A 23399-nucleotide genomic window follows, 5' to 3' on the forward strand; every position below is an offset into this window, starting at 1 on the left:
AATCAAGTCCTGAAATACAGAAATGTGGAGATCCCAATGGTCTATGGCAACGAAAATTCAACAACAATTAGAACTGTCATCAAAGAAGATATGTGCTTGCCTCCTTCTTCAGAAGTTTTTGTGTGGACGAAGTTAAAGGGGAACTGTGGAAGCCATCGATACCTCATGGTCGAACCAGAAGTTGAGCAAAGTTCCGAAAACATCTTCATCGGGAAGACTCTTGTGGCACCAAAGAACAACATGGTACCTGTACGGATACTTAACATCAAACCGTACCCAATCAAGCTTAAGAAAGGAGAAGTTGTTGGGCAATGTGAATCTGTGGCCGCAATAACTAAGATCAACGAGGTGGATACACAGATGACTATGAACTCTGAGAAACTAAAGACTCAAATTCTCAAATCAGACAACTTGAGTCAACATCAGCTTAATGTTGCTGGAAGGCTTCTTCATGAATATGCTGATATCTTCTCTTCACCCAGCGGGCAATACGGCCGAACACAACTGGTGCAGCACCGAATCGATACAGGAGACGCTAGGCCGATTCGTCAACCAGCAAGACGTCTCCCCTTGGCCAAACAAGGTGAAGTTGAAGAAATGATATCGACAATGAAGAAAGACGGGCTGATCGAAAATTCCAAAAGCCCTTGGGCATCACCGGTAGTTCTCGTCAAAAAGAAGGATGGAAGCACTCGATTTTGTGTCGACTACCGCAGACTGAATGATGTGACGAAGAAAGACAGCTACCCACTGCCAAGAATCAGCGATACTCTAGATGCAATGGAAGGAGCACAATGGTTTTCGACTTTGGACTTGAAGAGTGGCTACTGGCAGGTAGAAATCCATCCAGAAGATCGAGAAAAGACGGCTTTCTCCACAGGAAATGGTCTGTGGCAGTTCAATGTCATGCCGTTTGGGCTATGTAATGCCCCAGCTACTTTTGAGCGCTTAATGGAGTGCGTTTTAAATGGATTAACCTGGAAATCTTGCCTAGTCTATTTGGATGATGTCATCGTTTACGGGAAAACATTTGATGACCATTGTGAAAACCTAAAAGCTGTATTCCAGAGGCTACGAGAGGCACATCTTAAGTTAAATCCAAAGAAATGTGCACTTTTCAAGACCGAGGTTAAATATTTGGGGCATATCATCTCATCCCAAGGAGTAATGACTGATCCAGAAAAAGTTGACACTGTGAAGAATTGGCCAACCCCTCAGGACAAGCATCAACTTCGGAGTTTCCTCGGTCTGGCAACGTACTATCGACGGTTCGTGAAGGATTTTGCGAGAATCGCCAAAAGCTTGCACCAGCTTACGGAGAAGGGTAAACCCTTTAAATGGTCAGGTGAGTGTGAGAAAAGCTTTCAGGAACTGAAGCTACGGTTATGTGAAGCTCCTGTGTTGGCCTATCCGACTCCAGGCAAACAATTCATCATTGACGCAGATGCAAGTAATGTTGGAGTTGGTGCTGTTTTATCGCAAGTTCATGACGGAGAAGAAAAGGTCGTTGCCTATTTCAGCAAGGTACTCTCAAAACAAGAAAGAAATTATTGCGTGACCAGAAGGGAACTTCTAGCTCTAGTATTGGCAACAAAGCACTTTCATAAGTACATCTATGGACAGAAGTTCCTTCTTCGCACAGATCATGGTGCGCTAAATTGGCTTTTGAACTTCAAAAATCCAGAGGGTCAAGTAGCAAGATGGATCGAGATACTTCAGACGTATCAATGTCAGATTCAACATCGAAGAGGAAAGCTGCATTCAAATGCAGACGCATTATCTCGGCGCCCGTGCAAGCAAGACTGCAAGCATTGCACACGACTAGAAGAAAAGGAAGTTGTCGCTGTTAGAAGAACGAGAGCTGATCCCATTTGCGGCTGGAGTAATGAAGAACTCAGAATGGCCCAACAAGAAGATTCGGACATCGAACCCATCCTTGCATGGAAGGAACATCAAGAGAAACCAGAATGGGCCGACATCTCCGACCGAAGCCCCACTCTTAAAGCATATTGGGCACAATGGGACTCACTTCATGTGCAAGAAGGGCTACTCAGGCGTAAGTGGGAATCCGCAGATGGTAAATCCTATGTAATGCAGCTAGTCGTACCTCAGTCAAAGGTAAATGATGTTCTCCGAGAGATGCACGGTGGAATTTCTGGAGGCCATTTAGGCATCAACAAGACGCTGGAAAAGCTACGACAGCAATTCTACTGGTTACGTATGAGAGAAGACGTTGAAAAGTGGTGCCGGAAATGTGATACTTGTGCCGCTAGCAAAGGACCAGCTAGAAAAATACAAAGCAAGATGCAGCAGTACAATGTGGGTGCACCTTTTGAGAGAATTGCAATAGACGTAGCAGGTCCTTTTCCCGAAACCAACAACGGAAATCGATACATCCTTGTAGTGATGGACTACTTCAGCAAATGGCCTGAGGCATTTGCCATTCCAAACCAGGAAACCAAAACAGTTGTGGATAAGATTGTCTTTCATTGGGTGAGCAGGTTCGGAGTACCCATGGAACTTCATTCCGACCAAGGAAGGAACTTCGAATCTAAGATCTTTCAAGAGGTTTGCTCACTCCTTGGCATCAAGAAGACGCGAACAACACCGCTTCATCCACAATCTGATGGGATGGTTGAGCGATTTAACAGGACACTTAAAGAACACCTGTCAAAAGTAGTCAACGATAATCAACGAGACTGGGATCGACATATTCCATTATTCTTGATGGCTTATAGAAGTGCACCACATAGTTCCACTGGACATACACCATCGGAAGTCCTTTTTGGTTCTACAATACGGCTGCCAAGTGAGATAAAATTCGGATGTGTTCCAAATGAGCCACAGGAAATAGATGAGTATGTTGATAACCTGAAAGAAACACTGGCTGACATTCACCAACGGACAAGGACAAATATAAAAGCGTCTAGTGACAGGATGAAAACAAGATATGACGCGCGAGCGACAGCAACAGGGTTTCAAGAAGGAGAACTTGTGTGGTTTTACAATCCCCACCGACAAAAGGGACTATCACCGAAGCTACAACAAAACTGGGAAGGCCCTTACACAGTAATAACCAGAATCAACGACGTGGTTTACCGTATACAGAGAGGGGTAAGAGGCAAATTAAAGGTAGTTCATTGTGACCGTTTACATCGTTATAATGGTGAAAGAAGCAATGGAGTTGTTCGGGACGAACAATCCTAAGAGGGGGGCAATGTAACGATGAACGAACTACTTTTAAGATAAAAGTCTGAACACACTACCTGCTACAGTAAAGGTAGAAATGTGAACGGACCTTTAGTAATTAAGAAACTACCCTCTGAACGCATCCAAAGAAATTCCCTCGACTGCTGAATATCCCAAAATATCCCACTGGACTGGAAGTATGAAGCGCCCCCTCTTGGAAAGGAAGCTTCGAGAAGCAAAGACGAGAACCTTCGAAGACATTCTCGAATTCCGAATTTCAGGTATAAAAGGGCAGCGTGGACACCGACCGGACACAGTTTAATCTTGAATGTGAAAGAGTACAGTACAAAGTGAAATAAAGTGTTGGAAATTGTTAGTAGTAAATAAAGTGATTGAAAAGTGTGTTTGTTTGAGCGAATAATAAAAGTAAATTGATTTGAAATAAAGTGTGTTCTTATTTGAACGGAAAGATAAGTGGAAGTTAAAATAAACGAAATAAGTTTTATTGTGAACCCGGAATAAAACATTACAGTATTTTTGGTTTATGGAAGGGGGAAGATGCTCACGAAGGGAACTGACTTTTCTGAGGGCAGTACAGTTCTGTTGCTAAATTTTTCCTCTTTTTGACGTTTGTTCCTAGAAAATGTAAAAGTGGAACGTGATTGGGCACAACAGTGTGTAGCCACCGCATGTGATTTTTCAATCGTTTAAAAAATCACTGTGTAGCCAGGCACATTTGTATTGAATTTGTTGAAAGTGCGTTCCATTGAAAAGCGCTAGTAAACTATTAGTAGCATGGACGTATTATATATAATACGTCCATCACTAGTAGTATTTTAGCACCTCTCAAAGGAACAGGGCTAATAGCTGCGTTCCTTTTGGAACATTTATCTACTGCTTAGTAGGTACTTAAAACTACTTTTGCTTGTTCAAAATGTAGTTCAAAAAGATATGGTATAAGAAAAGAAGGTATGATCACGCGAAGAAAGTCTGTATCGAGAACAACTAATGTCAGATGAAAGATAAAGAATAGAATAGAACGGCGAGACAAAATAGTTTATCCAGAATATCCATAACGCAAAAATAAAGAAACAGAAATATCTTAAAAAGAATGTCAATCATATTTTTTAGTTAAAACACATAAAATCATTTTTTATTATTTCTTATATTTCTAGAAATAAAAACAATTAGAACAAAACTTTTGTATTAATTAATCATTTTTTCCCACAATTTTATTTATGTGCAGGAATTGCTTCAGAGCGCATTTTAATTTTGATTTTGTTGAAAAACTGATATCTTCGCTATTCTTGAAATATCATAACGAAATCTTGAACAAAAAATGACCCCTTACACCAAACCCATAGGAACAACCCATTATTTTAAAACAGTGATAGATAGAGACACACTAAACGGTTCAATATCTTCTGGAATACCCAAAGTATTCCATTTGTCCATGTCAATATTATATTCTTCAATGTTAAGTTCACTGCAAGTTATAATTTTATTTCCAAGATTTTTTGAGGTTGGGAATTTTAGACTCCTTGATAAAGATGACATTTCACACCAAGAATCATTAGATAAATCGTATCGCTTAAAAGTTTTCAACCATTCTCTATTTTCATTCCCGCCAATTACAAACAGAAACTTTTCAATTGCAGCAAAACCAAACAATCCGAGTGAAGATTTCGCAACAGCTTTGCAAGTCCATTTATTTGAAGAGACATCAAAAGATTACAAAAAGCCTTTATTAAAATCGAGAATGTATAATTTCCCATTGTGCCCAGTTATTCTGCTTGCTACACTTGGTTGAGATATTGGTTGTAGATCATTCCATTTGCATGTTGAAAAATTATAGATTTCCATACATGGCATGTTATTGTTATCAAAACCATAAACACATAAATGTCCATTTAAATCTGCTAACTGACACTCAAGTCGAGGTGTTTTCATAGGGGGAAAATCAACCCAATCCTTTGTGCCCATTTCTAAACATTGCACTTTATTTGTCAATTCATCATTATGGTATCCTCCAACAACAAGCAGTTTATTATCAATTACAATCGTTGCACATAAGTCTTTTTCTAAAAGTAAAGGTGTTTTCATTTTGATGGACCATGAATTTTCTTTGGAATTGAAAGTTTGAATACAAATTTCTTCTCTTTCTATGACTCCTACTACTGCAAGCTTCTCAGTCCTCGTCCTTGGAATCGAAGCATAATTCGGTTGATCATTTGAACGTGTCTCGGGGGACAAATGCCATTGGAGCCAACTGCAAATCAACTCGTAGCTTTCCAAAGTTTTACAAACCGGCTTTCTATTTTCCACAATAAATTTGGGTGTTAAAACCCAAAAACGAATCATTGATAGAAGCTCAAAAGTTACTTGAGTCCGATTTAATTTGTCATAATTTATCCAAGCCACCATGGACAAAAAGACACTTTCTTCAAAATCCCCATAAGGATTGTCATTAAAGAGTAAATCCTTTAATTCATCTTTACTAAGCATCAGAATTTCCTTTTCCTTTGAAATCTGCTCAAAATGAGTATAAATACATTCTAGCGACTTGGCTTTCAGTGTCGGCAGGCTCAATTCATTAGCTAATCGAAGGTATCCCAACGAGTTGCTTGAACTTATGTTTTGTTCAATCAACTCACAACAACCTTCAATCAATGTTTTTATTTTCAAAAACGACACAATTCTCAAGAGTTCATCGATATTAGCGAGACTCAATTCAATAGAACCCGTGTACATAAAATCTATTATCAATTTCAAAGTAGATGCCTCGATCTCTTTGAGTTGGATTATATTATTATTTGGCTGTAAAGTTGTACGAAACTTTTCTAAGAAATACTCACTAAATGCACACAAGACGACTCTATGAGCTTGGATATTAACGCAATCACTTCCAGCAATCAGTACCGTGTCGAATAATTCGTTTTCTTTGTAGAAACTGAGGAGTTTATCAGAAACAATTGCAGCTTGTTTATCGCATTTGAAGATCATTTTGTCTTGTGGTGGATTTGAGGATGTCATTCTATTTTTTCTGAAATCAAATTAAGGTACTTTTTGTTAAAATATTTGAATGAAAACAGATTTATTTATTTACTTGGCGTTGTTATTTTTTTGTTTAAGAAATTATTTATACGAACGAAAATGGACGCTCTTCAAGGAAAAAAAAAAACAAAACAATGTAAAATGCAAAAAAAAAATAACTGTTTGTGTTTTGTTTACGCAGCGAAATTAAATCTTTCAAACGAATCGGCGCTGTTTAATAACTAGTGGCTAATCTGAGAAATAAAAGTAGATAATGACTTAAGGTCGCACACACACTATAGTCAATTATGACAGGCTTAAAGGTATAACTACAACGGAAACTTTTTGGAAAAAAGTAGGAAGTATGGATCCCATACAAATTATCGATAACTTGTATGGGAATTTTATCTCGGCTAAAAGGAGAATGGGCAAGTTTGTATGGGATGTGGACGTTGCGCTGCCAGGAATGAATTTGCTATTTTTTGATGTAATTAAGGTTTACATATATTGTGGAGAAGTTTTATCCTTGTGACGTACTCCAAAAACAGATAAAATGTATTTTTGCATATAACACTTTATGTAGATTGCCTCAAAGTTGTATCTTATGTGTGTATTTTAAGTGCAAAATACGAAACTCTCTCATTTTCCATAAATCTGAAGACCTTTATCTTGAATATCCAACCACTAGAACCCAAACTATAAGCATTTTAAAACAACAGTTTCAAGACTATTTTGAGAGTTTCGTTATTCAATTTTTTGTTAGTTTGAATTGTTTGAAAACTTTCGAACAAAATCTTGAAGTGGTTGTCTTAAAAATCTTATATTATGAGTTCTATTGGTCGGATTTTCAAGAGTAATGACTTCAGACTCAGGGAAAATGACAGAGCATCATATTTTATGTTCCAAATAAAAATATTAACCAATTTGTCGTTCATACATTGAATAATGCATTAACGATACTAATACTGCATTTTCTTACATTCTTAACGCAATACTGCGAAACGTCCATAGTAAAAGTTTTTCCTAAGTTATAGTCCTTTCATTTGATACCAATTTTATTAATGGCCGCTCAACGTCCAAAATGTCCATTCTCCTTTAGAGCGAACAGCGTACCAGGCCTGACCAAATAAAAATTTATGGATTCACTTCACTTCCATACTTCCCACTTTTTTTTTGCAAAAAGTTTCCGTTGTAGTTATACCTTTAATAGCCTTTTCACACCAAGCCAAAAACGCGGTTTTTGCGAAAAACCCCAAAAACCTATATCAAAAACACAAGTTTTTCCATACATTTTTCATAAACCACAAGTTTTCGTAAAACACAAGTTTTTGATTAAACTCGTCAAAAACCTGAAAATGAAAACATTCAACTCCAAACGAAATAACCAAACAAACCTTTTGAGAAATTCAGCAACAATTCAGCACACAAAAAAAAAAGAACTGACAGCAGACAAAAAAAAAGAACTGACAGGCAAAGATAACTAGTAGTTTTACAAATGCGGTTTGTTAATTTTTTTTGATAATATAAATCAAATTCGTTTTTTTATTTCTTTCATTAATTACAGAAAATGGCATAGCACAAAAAAAAAACAAAAAAAATAAAATGATGTGGGGGACCAAAGATGAGGAGTTCCTGTTGGAACTTTGTCTAAAGAATTTGAGAGGCGGCCAATTTATTATTCTCTCTATATTAAAATGAAACTACATAATTTAACGACCAAATAAATAAAATTGTATTTAAATTGTCATAGTTTATTTTATTTGATCAATTTGGTGAGCTCAAGCTGATTGTAACAACAAAAATAAATAAATCCCACTGAAAACTTGACATTTGGATGTCAAAACATTATAAACGTCAAACAAAAACCTGTAAACTTGTGGTGTGAACGCTTTTCAGGTTTTTGAAAACTTTTTGCCATAAACCGCGTTTTTGGGTTTGGTGTGAAAAGGCTATAAGCCTGTCATAATTGACTATAGTGTGTGTGCGACCTTAAGTCATTATCTACTTTTATTTCTCAGATTAGCCACTAGTTATTAAACAGCGCCGATTCGTTTGAAAGATTTAATTTCGCTGCGTAAACAAAACACAAACAGTTATTTTTTTTGCATTTGCATTGTTTTGTTTTTTTCCTCTTGACTTGAAGAGCGTCCATTTTCATTCGATTAAATAATTTCTTAAACAAAAAGATAACAACGCCAAGTAAAGTTTTCATTCAGATATTCTAACAAAAAGTAACTTAATTTGATTTCAGAGAAATAGAAATGACATCGTCAAATCCACCACAAGACAAAATGATCTTCAAATGCGATAAACAAGCTGCAATTGTTTCTGATAAACTCCTCAGTTTCTATAAACAAAACGAATTATTCGACACTGTTCTGATTGCTGGAAGTGATTGCGTTAATATCCAAGCTCATAGAGTCGTCTTGTGTGCATTTAGTGAGTATTTCTTAGAAAAGTTTCGTACAACTTTACAGCCAAATAATAATATAATCCAACTCAAAGAGATCGAGGCATCTACTTTGAAATTGATAGTAGATTTCATGTACACGGGTTCTATTGAATTGAGTCTCGCTAATATCGATGAACTCTTGAGAATTGTGTCGTTTTTGAAAATAAAAACATTGATTGAAGGTTGTTGTGAGTTGATTGAACAAAACATAAGTTCAAGCAACTCGTTGGGATACCTTCGATTAGCTAATGAATTGAGCCTGCCGACACTGAAAGCCAAGTCGCTAGAATGTATTTATACTCATTTTGAGCAGATTTCAAAGGAAAAGGAAATTCTGATGCTTAGTAAAGATGAATTAAAGGATTTACTCTTTAATGACAATCCTTATGGGGATTTTGAAGAAAGTGTCTTTTTGGCCATGGTGGCTTGGATAAATTATGACAAATTCAATCGGACTCAAGAATGCTTTGAGCTTCTGTCAATGGTTCGTTTCGAGGCTCTTACACCCAAGTTTATTGTGGAAAATAGAAAATCGGTTTGTAAAACTTTGGAAAGCTACGAGTTGATTTGCAGTTGGCTCCAATGGCATTTGTCCCCTGAGACACGTTCAAATGATCAACCGAATTGTGCTTTGATTCCAAGGAAGAAGACTGAGAAGCTTGCAGTAGTAGGAGTCTTAGAAGATGAAGAAATTTGTATTCAAACTTTCAATTCCAAAGAAAATTCATGGTCCATCGAATTAAAAAAAACTTTACCATCGAAACGACCTTGTGCTGAAACAATTATGATTGATAATAAACTGTTTGTTGTTGGAGGATACCATAATGGTGAATTGACAAATAAAGTGGAATGTTTAGAAATGGACACAAAGGATTGGGCTGATTTTCCGTCGATGAACACACCTCGATATTATTGTCAGTTAGTTGAATTAAATGGACATTTATGTGTTTATGGTTGGGATAACATTGACATGCCATGTATAGAAATCTATAATTTTTCAACATGCAAATGGGATGAACTACAACCAATATCTCAACCAAGTATAGCAAGCAGAATAACTGGGCACAATGGGAAATTATACATTCTCGATTTTGAAAATGGCTTTTTGCAATCTTTTGATGTCTCTTCAAATAAATTTACTTGCAAAGCTGTTGCGAAATCTTCACTCAGATCTTTTGGTTTTGCAGCAATTGAAAGGTTTCTGTTTGTAATTGGTGGGTATGAAAACGGAGAATATTTGAAAACTGTTAAACGATACGATTTATCTAATGATTTTTGGTGTGAAATGGCATCTTTATCAAGGAGTCTAGAATGCCCAACCTCAAAAGTTGTTGGAAATAAAATTATAACTTGCAGTGAACTTAACATTGAAGAATATAATATTGACATGGACAAATGGAATACTTTGGGTTGTTTACCAGAAGAAGTTTACTGGTTGAACAGAATGACTATTCATAAATACAATAAATAAATGTTTTGTTTTTTGCATAAAAAAAATGGTTTATTTTTAAGAAAAGAATGGAACAGTGGACTTGCCAAGTCGATGTCATGCAATTTATTTAAAGAACATTTACCTTCTTTTATTGGAAAAGTTAATGATGCCTTAAAGCAGTGGTGGATTAAGGGGTGGGAGAGTGTAAGGGGTCAGTGCTAAAGCTTCCAAAATGCGTATCTAATTTTTATTTTTTGATTTTCTAAGTTAGAAATATATGAATTTTACTATTTAGGGGCACAGCGGAATAAAGTCGTTGTGTTCATCTTCATTTACGATTTTGAGCCACTTGGAATTGGAAAGGCGCTGTTTTAGCATACAAATGAGGCATTGTTTCAGGATACCAAATATGCATTTAACTCAATTTTGGCGCATACGCTTTTTTTGCTTAGCACAGGTGGAGAATATATGTTCAAGATTTCTTAATTGTTGGACTATGATTTCGGAAATGATTCATGGACGTGTTTGAAAATAATCGTTTTCAGTAAGAAAATAAGTTACATAAAAATAAAATGCACGACTGGGTCGCACGAACTTGCTCTTAGAGTTCAAGTTGCTTACATTTTTAAGACTTTTTATATAGGAATTTGGGAAATGTAGGCACTATATAAAAAAATTCGTTTAAAAAAAAATTAAATCTAATCTGAAATCAATTGCCCTCCAAAACAAACAAGTATGCAGTTTTTATTGATATATTAAGATGCATTTTTAGAAAATTTTTTTTTTTCAAAATCGTTAGAGCCGTTTTTAAAAAAAAAAACTAATTTTTTATAAATACTTTTTTGGAAAAAAAGTTTTAAAATAAAATTGGTATGCCATTTGTAGAAATCACTAATCAACATCTAAAAACAAAATTTCAAAAAAATTCAATGACTCGTTTTCGAAAATTTGATTTTTCAAAAAAAAATTTTCAAATTTTTTTTAAAAATCCAAAAATTATTTTTTCGGAAATTTTATTTTTGGCTTTTTGTTTTTTTTTTGTTTTGTGTATTTTATTAGTTTAAAAAACTCTTAACATCAGTTAATACTTAAAACTATAAGTGATTTTAGACTAAATTATTTTTTAATAAAGGTTTCAATAAAGACTTAAATATATTTAGGTTTCTTTCAGTCTTGAGGTTTGTAGGCAGATTATTAAATAATTGCACTCCTTTGTAAAGCAGGTTGTTTTGCGTACCAGTTCTTCTGTACAGTGGCAATCTAAAGTCTCCGATATTCCTTAAATTATAAAAAGAATTTGTTATAAAACTAACATTTCGTTGCAAATAAATAGGATACAGATTATTTTTTATTTTGAAAATCATCAATAAAGCATTAAATTTTAAACGTTGCTCAACATTTAGCCATCCGAGATTTGATAGCATTTCTTGTATTGGCGTTCTAAATTCACACTGAAGCACTGTTCTCATCGCTCTATTTTGCAATATTTGAAGTTTTCTAATGTTTTCTATGTTTGACATATATATTATAGATGAGCAATAATCAAAATGTGGAAGAATCAACGTGTTATAAACAGTCAGTGCACAATTTCGAGTTATATTTTTACGAATTCTTTTGAAAAACCCGATCTTTTTTGATATCTTAGCACACAGATAATTAACATGTTCATTGAATTTAAGCTTGTTGTCAATATATACTCCCAAATACTTGATTTCACGGACACATTCGACTCTTTCATCATTTATTTTTACGTTGACATTAGGTTCACTACTATTTATACACATGATTTTGAGTCTTACTAACGTTAAGTTTCAGCTTATTTTTACAAAGCCATGTGTAAATTTTGTCCAGTTCCATTAAATATTCACATTCATTTATGGCTTATACTAACATCATATAAATGCTTCTTTACAAAAAGTTTCGTTAAAATCAAATAAGTAGTTTCGGAGATAATCGGATTTGAAAAAAACGGTTCTATGCACAGTGGTTCCGTAGTAGGCCATAGGCCGAAATATCGATGTCAATATAATGACGTCATTTTTCGTTATGTTTGTTATAAAAAGCCTATTCTTTAAGATAGCATAACAGACATTTTGAGAAAATAACGGAACTTTTCATATCGACCATGAAAAGTTGTCGAAAAAAGTCTGATTTCAATGCTTTATTTTTGGTCCCAAATCAACTTAAACTTTTAAGTGTATTTTTCGGTTAAAATTATTTTTAAAGTTTTTTTTTTGTTATGGAACTTAAAGTTGAAGGTATGTACTTTATTTAAAGAGTTTACAATTCTATTTTATTTAAAATTTTCAATAAAAAACAGACTAGAAAAGGACAGGCTCAAATTCCATACTTTTGTTTTTCTTCTCACTTTACCGAAACTTTTAACTATGTTGTCATCAATATAAATACATGATTCATATACATAAATTTTCTCTAGCACGTGTAGTTTCTTAAACAATTGAATCTGTCTGCGAATAAGTGCGACGGGCTACGACTGACTCTTTCACACTCATTGTTTCAATTTTACCCATATTTCTCATATTTAAAACTTTTTCAAAAAAAAATTTTTTTTTTAAGTTTTTATGTTTTCCTTAAGTTTTTGCACATATTTTTATAAAAATATATGATATTAAGCAAGCTTTAAATCTGAAATGTAACATAAAAATTATGACTGAAATTGAAAAAAAAAACCAAATAAATAATTTTAAAAAATAACTTATCATTTGTTTGTATGTAGATTCAAGGCTTCTTTTTACATTTTGTTATTAAATATATACAAGATTTCTTTATAAAACAATTGTTATTAAATTGATTCATTTTTTATTGCTGAAAAAATATATTCTCACACATATTCAAGTATATTTTGTTGCTATCCTAACCATAATCCCCTATGGCCGCCCTTCTTAGAAACCGGTACCACTGTGTAATGTAGAAAATTTGGCTTTTTTGGAAAACAAGCAAATTTATGTAAAAACTACGAAATTCAGAAAAAATATTTTTCGTGCATAAACTAACGGGGTTTTATTTTTGGATTTTAGGAATGCGCCTAAAAATAAGTATTAGATAGCTTTTTGTTTGAATTTTTGCATTTATATACAAAAATAAATTATTTAACCTTTTTTTTACTGCTTAAATTTCGAAATAACTAAGCAAATAATGAATTTATTGAATTTTTAAAAAATACGTGTTTTATTATAGCTAAAGCCCTTTCGATTGAGATTAATAATTTTAAAATTTACAATGTTGGGTTACAAGGGGTTAAGCATAAAATGTGTGTAAAAAAATTCAAATTAAATTTGTTACCAATGGAAAACTCAATCAGAAAACAATTAAGTTGAAACACTTTTCTAGCAGAAATACCTTTCTATTAAAGTGTCAGCACTATTTAAAAACTACTTGAATCAATTTTTATCAATCTCTTAAAATTACATAACTCTTACTTTTTCAAAAATTCTCTTCAAAAGTTCTCATTTAAAAAAAAAATTTCCCCTCTTCAGGTACATACAATATTTTTCCATTGGAAATTGAACAAAAAATTTTTCTTGTGACTTTTTTTTATTTCTTTTTCATTTTCAATTAGGAAAATTACAATCTTCTATAAAAGTAATTATTTTAATCGCTATATCAATTGAATTTAACACACAAAAGTGTCAAAAAACAACATTTCTTCCAAATTGCTTGATAAATTGAAAAAAGAAAAAAAAAATTCTTTAAGTACTTCACATGGAGAAATCTAATTTGCCGTATATTTCTATCTCAACATAACTAACAGGTAAGAAAGAGATGTACTTATGAAAATAATTTCTATTTACTTAACATTTTCCATGGAGAAGAAGAAAAAAAAAAAAAACAAAACATAAGAGAGATTATACTGAGAGATTATACATTTTTTAAAGAGAATAGAGAATATACATAAAATATATAAAAATTCTCAAGAGAAATCAACAAAAGGGTGATACAAATTGAATTTGTTTTATTTAAAAACAATAACAAATCAATAAATACCATTAAATTTTCTTAATTTATTTAAGTTATTTAAATTATTTAACAAATTTTAAAAAGTATTATATATTTATGATAACAAATTATTAAGAAAATTTAACATTTTACATATGAACAAAATATTCAACAATTTGTCTCACCCTCTACAATCAGCCACCATTTTGCCGGACTCTCACCATTTATTTGGAAGGAACATTTTCTCAGTTACTGAGTAAATCGCGATGAGTGTGCATCGTCAGTGTTACGCGTTTTCTTACGGTAACCGTTGTATATAACAAAAAAAAAAAAAATTAAATAAAAATAATTATATACATACATTGAAATTATACACGCAAGTAATTTGCTTGAAACTGTTTAAAAAATAAATTAACAAAACAATTACGAAAATAAAACAAACAAAAAAAATAATCATCAAAAAGAAGAAAATTCAATTCAAAGTTTTTTTAAACAATATAAATCTGCAGAGTGAATGAAAAAAAAAAAGTGAAGAAGAAAGATTTGTGAGAAAAAGAAGCAAAAAATAAAAATCACAAAAAAAAAAGTTAACCGCGCTAATTTAACAACAACAAAATTTAAAGAAAGCAGTGCAGTTGTTTTATTTTTCTTCTTTTTTTTTTGTAGAGAGCCCGCGAATTTGTTTCCCCTATTTTTTTTTTGATTTATTTCAATCAGTTTTTTTCCTCAAAAAAAAAAAAAAAAAATTGTGTTTTTTTTTTCTTCATTTGAAGTAGAAGAAAATTTTATTTCTCTTCTCTTCCGTTTGTGTGAATTTAATTAAAAAAAAAATATATAATTAAATAAAAAAAAAAAATAATTACAAAACAAAAAAAAAATTCACGTGTGTAAAATCGCGAACATGAGGAATAAAAGGAAACTTTTACAAGGATGAAAAATATTATTTGGGGGTTCAACTTTTCGTGAATGATGTAAGTTTTTAGTTTATTTTTAGTAAAAAAAAAAAATATAATAAATTTTTTTTTTTTTTAATTTCAAAAACAATTTTTATGTAATTAGGAAAAAAAAGGTAACATTTTTTTGATAGGAAAATTATTTTAGTGTTTGTATGTATACAATAGCATTTTTTTGTGTGTTGTTATACTACGCCCACGTCCATTTTTAATCTCACAGGTACTTATTTTTTGGGAAATGAGAATTTTTTGTTTTTGTTTTGAGTTTATAGGAAGAAAATTTGGAATAATTCTAATCAGTTCTTTTGCTTACATTACTGAAAAAGACATCCTGTAAAATTAAGCCATCCCTGGAAATTAGTGGATTTTCTAAAGACGATAGAAGTTTTTTTTAGCAATTTCTTGGATTTTTTTAAACTATTTTTTTTTTTTTTCAATTTAATGTACCTACCAACCTTGGTAAAAAAGTTCTGAACATGACAAGATCTACTGGCGAGATCTCAACCCACTTTAGTAGACTTATGTGGGAGTAGCAACTTAATGCAGTCTAATAAAATCAAACACCTTACCCTACCTTATTTTTTTCTTTCGAACACAGTTTAAAAAAAAACTTGAGCTAGAATTTTGAAAATTTTCAGAAATCATCGCAAGGCTAAATGTTCACTGTAAAATTTTCAAAAAGAAAACAAAATGTACACTTTGACAAAGTGTTTCACGATAAGTCAAATTAAAATTTCAACTGTTTTTAATAAAACAAAGATTTTTCTATGTATAACATTAGGCCATTTAAAGTTAAAAAAAATAATGTTTTAACTACGTGCTTCATATAGCAAAATCGTTGAATATTCATCCCTATTGAAAGTTTCACGTGAACAAGATTCCACCCGGAAAAATCCAATTTCGCTTTACCCCTATTGTAAGTTCCGGACGAAAATTTGTTCACGTTTGAAAAACTCATCGTATTTTAAACTTTTTTTTACAGACAATATGAATTTGATTGACAGCCCCTTTTTCACTTATAGCTTTTAAAATTCCGGGCGAACAAAAATATTCCATGCGAAACTCACAAGAGGGCTGATTTATTTATTTTTCGTGAAATGTACCTTACCTAGGTACTAGATCGTAGTTAAAATGATAAACAATTTTGTCATGCCTTCAAACTAAGAAAGAAAACAAGTAAACTTATTTTTTTTTTTTTTAAACCCAATAAGAAAATTTAAAAACAATAAGAAAAAAAACATCAAAATCGTTCTTTTTAGAAGAAAACTAGGTCCCAATTTTTTCACACTCCATTATATTTAAACCCGCCATTAAGAAAGGGAAATTTTTAAATTTGTATCCGATTTGACCGTTTTTCTAATTTTTAATGGAGCCTTTAAATATAATGGATAGTGAATAAAAAGGGGTAAATTTAATTTTTGTTTTAGTTTTATCTAAAAAGTTGGTATTAATTTTATCGAAGTGAAACCTTTATAATTTATAACAAATTAAAAAAATATTTTTTTCTTGTTCTTAATTTTTTTTTTTATTTTTGAAACTGAACGATTGGAAATATCTGCTTAAATCTGGTTTCAGAGAAATTTTATCATTTTCAGATTTATTAAATTGTTTTTTTTTTACCCCTTTTTTCATTAGCCAGATAAACGCCAATTAAGGCTTATTCCTACAAATAAAAGTTTTTTATATATTGACATATATTCGTCTAACTGACGATTGAAAAATCAGGACTTAGAAAAATCTGTTTACTTTGTTGAATCTAAATCTCCTTAATATTCAGTTTGCCTAGTAAATAAAAGTACATATTAGCTTTTAATGCAGATCAAGCTTAATTTAGGCACCCATACATAAAATCTTTCCAATTTAACCAAACTACAAACTTTAAGAAAATTTTATGGGAGCTACACTTGAGCGCAATCTGCATAATTGTTATTATTATTTTTTAGCCCAAATTTAACGAAACAGCAAAATTTTCGAAATTTTGTAATTTTCATAATTTAAACTGGTACCTACAACAATTGCTTTTTAAGTCATAATTGAATTGGTATGCTTTCTAGATTCCTTAGGGCCAATAATGATGAAAAAGGCTCAGTCAGAGCTTTTTACAAACAATATTTTGTCATACCTAGAAGAAGCCAAAAAGATTTTTTTTAACAAAAGCGATATTTTCAAAAATACCAATTAACAATTACAAACAACTACATCAATTCCATCATCTGTAAGCCCATTCTGTTATCCGATTAACGAAAAATGTTTGATATAGGTACTTTAGTAATTAGTTACGTCAAATTAGTTTCCAAAAACTTCTCGTTTTTAATGGCAAAGTGTTGTTTCTTTAATTTTTTTTTAGAGAATCCCAAAGTTCGGTTTCCAAAATTCTGTAAGCCATAATTCTGCGTTTTAAATCCGTTAATCCATAATTCAGTACTTTAAATTGTTTTTGTTATTTTGGACTTTTGTTTACTTTTTATACTTTTTTTTGACTTTATGTTTCGATGTAGTTCTAGCTTTAATTTTATAAATCCAAAACTCTTTCTCAGAAATCTTTTTCAAAACTCTTTTCCGGAACAAATAATTCTATGTTACAATATTCTGTAACTGGATTTTATTTTTGATAATGAAAAAAGTGCGCATTTTTTTTTATTGATATTTAGGTACTTACTAAAACAATTTTTTCATTTCCATTTAATGAATTTTGGAACCCAGAATTTTGAAATCATAGTTTTACCGAATTTTGAAAAATATATATTATTAAACTTTTATTTTACGTTCACATGACATGAAAAGGAGGATGCAAAAATACGTAATTTTATTAGTCCCTATTTTTGTTATTAAACGTTAATTTTGTCCAAAAACTAGTCTCCAATGAAATCATTTTTTTTTTAATGTAAATCCAAAAAATGTCTGTCATTACGTATTTTGAGTTCATTAATCTCAATTTCAAGTTACGAATTGGTATTTCCATCAACGACCTAGGTCTAAAGATTTTGTAATTCCATACATTTCTAAAATTTATTTCAGAAGATAAAAAAATCATTGTTTTCACATTGGATAATGTAAATTAGAAAAAATTAATATTAGGGGGTCCATAATTCGACGTCAAATATACAAAAAACCGTGTTTTTGAACTTTAGTAGAAGGAATATTTTTTTTTATTGGTTAATAAGGTGTCCTATTAGTTTAGAAGCAATTGCTAAAAAAAAAACTTTTTATGAAAACTCAAATGATAATTTTTTAAAATTTTTTTATCACTTCACAATTTCACAGATCGGGAATTGATCCCCACAATTTTTCTATTTTTTAATATTTTCTCATAAAACTAAAAAAATAATTTTTGTTAGTTTTTTCGATAAATTTTGACTGCGGAATCAGCACAAAAAAAAACTTTTGGAAAAGTATATCGTACCATATACTTTTGTTTCTAATAAATTGGTTAATGTCTGATTTACAATATTGCAAGATGACCAGACGGCCATTTGATAATGTAAAGATTTTTTTGGGTAATTGTGTATTTTTGAAAGGAAATAGAAGAATGTGTGTAAAAAAAAGAAAATTATTTGGCCAAAACATCGAAAACTAAATATCAATTTTACTTTACGCTCTCGTCTCGTCGTCTCGCAATTTTGTGAATCAGAAATAAGTCGTGTAAAACAAACTCGTTCAACAAAATATCAAGCTGTATGGTACAGTTCAGAATTTGAAATGAATTTCGTTATTTTCATTAAAAACTAAACGTTTAAACCAAATTATATCATTGTACTATTGTTTGATCATTTTTTGGTCTTCAAAATTTTTTTCGTAAAATTAACAAAACAGTGGAGCAAACACTCTTTAGATATTCACAGATTTTAGTTCGCATAAGAGTCAAAATTTCCCACTGAGCCAAAAATCAGAACTGCTGGATTTGACGCACGGTCTCCCTCTAAAAAATCCACTAGGAAACTTATCTATTAGTCAGAATTTAAAAAGAATTGATTTGTTACTGAATTTAAATTATTACTTACCAGAGTTAGGGACCTATTGTTATTTTCCATCCAAAAAAATTTTGAATGAAAGCTGTAGGATAGGTACTTAGTTTTCCTTGCACCTGCAGAATTCAAATAATGTCCAAATTTTTTGGTTCTTCATCTTGTTGCGAATTTATTTAAGACAGATTTGATTTAGAAAAGAAGAAAAGAAAGATGAAACAAATCATTCCAACTGTAATGTATGGCAAGTGTTCAGCATAAATAATAAATTGGGTGTTTTGGATCTCCACCTGTAAACATTTTTTAACAGCCTATTTTTAAAATTCAATCTAAGTTTACTTCTTCTGTGAAGATTTATATTTGAACGGTTTTTAGTCATATTCACTTTTCTACTGAATTCAAAAGTCTGTCAATTTTGTTTTGTCATCGAACGCAATTATGTATGTACCTAGATTTGTACATTTAAAAAAAAAAGTGATTGTGTCATTTCCCTTGAACTCCAGAATTTAGAATTTCCTAATAATAGAACAAAAAATAAGCTTGTTAAACCAACATTTTAGAGCTTTTGGTTAGTTTGAGTCACTTAAAAACTCATAACAAATTATTGAGTTGTTTTTCTTTTACGTCCTAATTTGTCGAATCAACCCAATATATCGCTGCGCAAGACAACTCATCATGAGATAAGTTATCACAAGTTTCGATGGGACAAATGTATTTATTTTTTTTTTAAATTCATTTGAATGCTCTTCTTTTAAGTAAGAACTTTCTCTGCTGGTTTTTGTTCTTATTTTTCTTAAAAGTTATTTTAATGTATGCATCGAAAGACGGCGCTGTCAATTGCTACTCTTCTCAATAAGGCGCAATTCAGTGCAGAGTTAAGGTTTATCCCGGGTTAATTCAGTAAAATATAAACTAAAAACTTGGAATCAAGTTCATTTGCCAGATTGACTAACGTGGTTAACTCATTACTAAAATACTGGCCCTGCGCCTCAGTAAAAGGTTTTTCTTAAACTTACTTAGATGTATGTGTATGAAATAAATCATAACCAAAATAAGTAGTATCTTCAACAATTTAAATGTCTGAAAAATTCTCATTTAAAAAAAACTAGATACACCGATCAAATTTGCTACTGAAATTCAGTGTCAAATATTAAAAAATTGTGTCCATTTAAGGAAAAGGAAAATACCTATAAAACGAATATACTCTTTGAAAAATATGCTACAGTTCTTAAATTCAATAAAAATGTTGGCTTATAAGAACCAAAAATCAAAAAAATAAAAAAAAAAACTAAGTTAAAAATTTTTTTTTTTGTGGAAAAAATATTTTACATCTTTTTTTTTTGAAGTGCATATTACATAAATCTGAGACCTCCAAATTCAAACATTTTCAGTTACATCTGGATCAAAACAAGCAAACAAAAATACATAGCTGTGATTCTGTCTGTTTAAGAACAGGTAATAATCGTATTTAATTTCAACCATAGTACGTAGCTCCCTCTTCATAAGCATTACATACCTATATCAAAACAACTTTTTATATGTCTGTTCAGGTCCTATTTCATCAACAATGTTTCATTTAAAATAAGCAACATCAAATTTAAAAAAAAAAAAACTTGTTGAACCAAGAATCGATTGTTGGTTCGATCGTTGTTGTTCATTTTTGATAAGTTTTCATTACAAAATTTATAAGTGAAAATTGTTGGTGCAGAAAGGTTCACTTTTACCAAATATTCTACTACAATCAGCTATCTCCTTAATATTATGACCACAATTCAATTTTCTATCTAGGATCGATTAGACTCAGGTGTCTTTCGTCGAAGAAATTTCTGTCATCTATCAGTTCTAATTTAATCTATGGATTTTCCTTCTCATTTAAGCTGATTGTTTTAATGTTTTTTACTTTATCCGCTATATCACAAAATAGCTAAATATAAAATTTTGATTATTTTTCTTAAGCGAGTTCGTGATTTTTAAGGTCTGTTTTCTGCAATAAATGACTAGGTACTTGAAGACTTTTGAGGAATAGCAGCACCTGTGATACTTGGCTCAGGTCTTGATGGAGCTGACCAAATGATTAATCTAATTCTTCAATGTTGACAAAAATCTAAAAAAAAAAGACGAAACTTTCGTGCCATCTTAATTTTTGTGGTTATACGTAAACCCAATCAGTATCAGCTCAACTAAATTCCTATCTTAATTTATCAGTCTATTAGATAGGTATTTTTATTAAATTGCTTCTTAGTTCTTACTTCTCAGAAATAGACAGTTTTCTATGTCAAATAACTCTTTTCATGTTTATTTGATTGCTTTCTTCATCAGCATCTTCTATTAAACAATTATTTTCTTTTTCTTTTCAGATGAAAAACGCACTCAGTTCCGGTTAATGAAGATGTACTAAATCAATTTATTTAAATACTTTCCAAAAAAGTGTAAAGAATAAAAAAAAAAACAAAACATCCTAAAAAGTGAAGATCGTATCGAAACAGAAAAGTGTCGCGCTATGCGGTCGCCGCAGAAGCTCCAAAAGTGAGCTCGTCTCCCTCGCGTCCGAATGGGGATTCACATAAGCTCTGCTCTGTCGTCGTATATCTACAATATCAATATTGTTGAAAACTCTTAAGATTCAACAATAGTCCAATAAAAAAAGAAAAAAAAAAGTTACGCGGAATCCTTCAAAGTCCTTCAAGATCCACAAAGTATATAAAAATTCGAATTGAATTCGGTTTTTTTTTTATTATTATTGTTATCGTTCGTTTTTGTTGATGTGTCTTTGTTCCGAGTGATCCTCTGCGCGTATTTGCCCCGCCCTCCCCTACTACCTATCTCTTGATAAAATTGGTGAATTATTTCTAACAATTCCAATAATTCTCCCCAAAAATCAATTGAGTTAGAGTGTGAAAAAAAGTGTAAGAAAAAATAAATAAAAAAATAAATAAATATTGTGCAAAAGAAAAGTGTTTGAAATGTAAGTTTTTTAGTTAATTCTTTATCCTCCCTCTCAAAAAAAAAAATCTTTTTTTTCTCTAAATTTTGTGTTAAAATTAATTAAATTTTTGTATTTTTCTTTCCATCTTAATTGAGAGAGAAGGCATCGCAGGGTTTTTATTTTAATAGGAACCAACAACAACAACAACCAACAAAAAAAAAAATCATGAAAAAGAGAAATAAAACAGATCGTAATTAGGGATAAATTAAATTAGGGTTTCCTTCTTTTGAACTGGAGAGGAGCGTAGCTATTGTTAGAGTGTATGTAAGAAGTGTATACAACTTCACTAGCAGCAGCGAAAAGTGTAGGTACATATTTATATCAAAGTATAGCATTGTTGTTGTTTTTTTTTAAGTTAAATTCTGCAGAAATTAAAATAAAGTAGAAAAAGAAGAAAAAAAAAAACAGTCTACAGTAAAGAAAAATTATGCACCATTCACCATTTCCCAAGGAACTCTCTTTTATGTCGTAAAAAAAATAAAGTATACAGCTATACACAGTCAGCATTCAGCACAGAGAAGAAAACTTACAAAAACCCTTGACAAGATTATATGCATACATATATTTTGTATGTGTGTGTGTGTGTGTGTTTATATGCAGCAGCAAAACCTAAGTAAATGAATGAGAGGAAAAGAGAAACAAGACAACGACAACGACGGAGTAACCGCACCGCAACCAAACCAACAACACAAGATAGAACATCAGCAGCAGGCAAGAGAAGCAAGCAGAAATGTAAAGGACGAAGAAGAGAAACATAAAAAAAAAAATTTATAAAATAAACGAAGAAAAACGACAACGACTACAAAATTCCTCACATCTACACACTCATCACATCGGGTGGCTGCTGCTTGCTGCTACTAGCCGCCATCATCGTCATAAACTCACGAGACTCATGAAAACGAAAGAGATGGAACATTTCGATGTGTCATAGGAGTGAGGGTGAAGTAGTGTCTCTCTTCTCCTCTCCTGATAGCATTAGCTAAAAAAGAACGAAACGAAACGAACCGAACCCAATCATCAAATCTCTCGCTAGAAACAAGGGGAACATGGAAACATACAGGGGGATCCAAAAAAATAAAAGCAATAAAAGAAAATAAACAAGTTAAACAAAACAACGAGAGGCAAAAAACACAGAATAAAAAAAACAACTTTGAAGATAATAAAAGGCATACGGGAAAAGAATAAAACAAAAATCGATGCGTTCCGGTTTTAAAAACATGAAATGAAAATAATAAAAAAAAAAAAATTACAATCAATGGGATAGAAAGAGATGCAAGAGCAAAAAAAAAATTATAGAAGGTAGTTTTTTTTTCATGTTGTTTTTGTAGGATAGAAAAATAACTCCAACTAAAGAGCAACATACAAAACTACTACAATATCTATATTCTATATAGAGAAGAAGAAAAAAAAGTAGTTGAACAAACGAACGTAA

The 23399-nt window shown here is 31.5% G+C and overlaps 3 protein-coding genes across 8 annotated transcripts in view; 2 read left to right on the forward strand and 1 right to left on the reverse strand.

Annotated features, from left to right (window-relative positions):
- Positions 1-4920: 4920 nt before the first annotated feature.
- Positions 4921-6222, reverse strand: LOC129916803 (kelch-like protein 4). Its single transcript, XM_055996989.1, has one exon. The coding sequence runs from the start codon at positions 6220-6222 to the stop codon at positions 4921-4923; it is 1302 nt and encodes a 433-aa protein (XP_055852964.1).
- A 2233-nt stretch (positions 6223-8455) lies between these two features.
- On the forward strand, positions 8456-10145 carry LOC129916875 (kelch-like protein 4). Its single transcript, XM_055997111.1, has one exon. The coding sequence runs from the start codon at positions 8484-8486 to the stop codon at positions 10143-10145; it is 1662 nt and encodes a 553-aa protein (XP_055853086.1). The 5' UTR covers positions 8456-8483.
- Positions 10146-14890: 4745 nt separating this feature from the next.
- Positions 14891-23399, forward strand: part of LOC129921295 (protein split ends) — a 176628-nt gene continuing 168119 nt past the window's right edge. For all 6 annotated transcript variants that reach the window (XM_056003054.1, XM_056003056.1, XM_056003050.1 and 3 more), the window contains exons 1-2: positions 14891-15034; positions 21339-21946. The gene's annotated coding sequence lies outside the window, so the exon portion shown is untranslated. The remainder of the gene's footprint in view (positions 15035-21338; positions 21947-23399) is intronic.

Source organism: Episyrphus balteatus, chromosome 1 (assembly GCF_945859705.1).
Source record: "Episyrphus balteatus chromosome 1, idEpiBalt1.1, whole genome shotgun sequence".
Taxonomy (NCBI): domain Eukaryota; kingdom Metazoa; phylum Arthropoda; class Insecta; order Diptera; family Syrphidae; genus Episyrphus; species Episyrphus balteatus.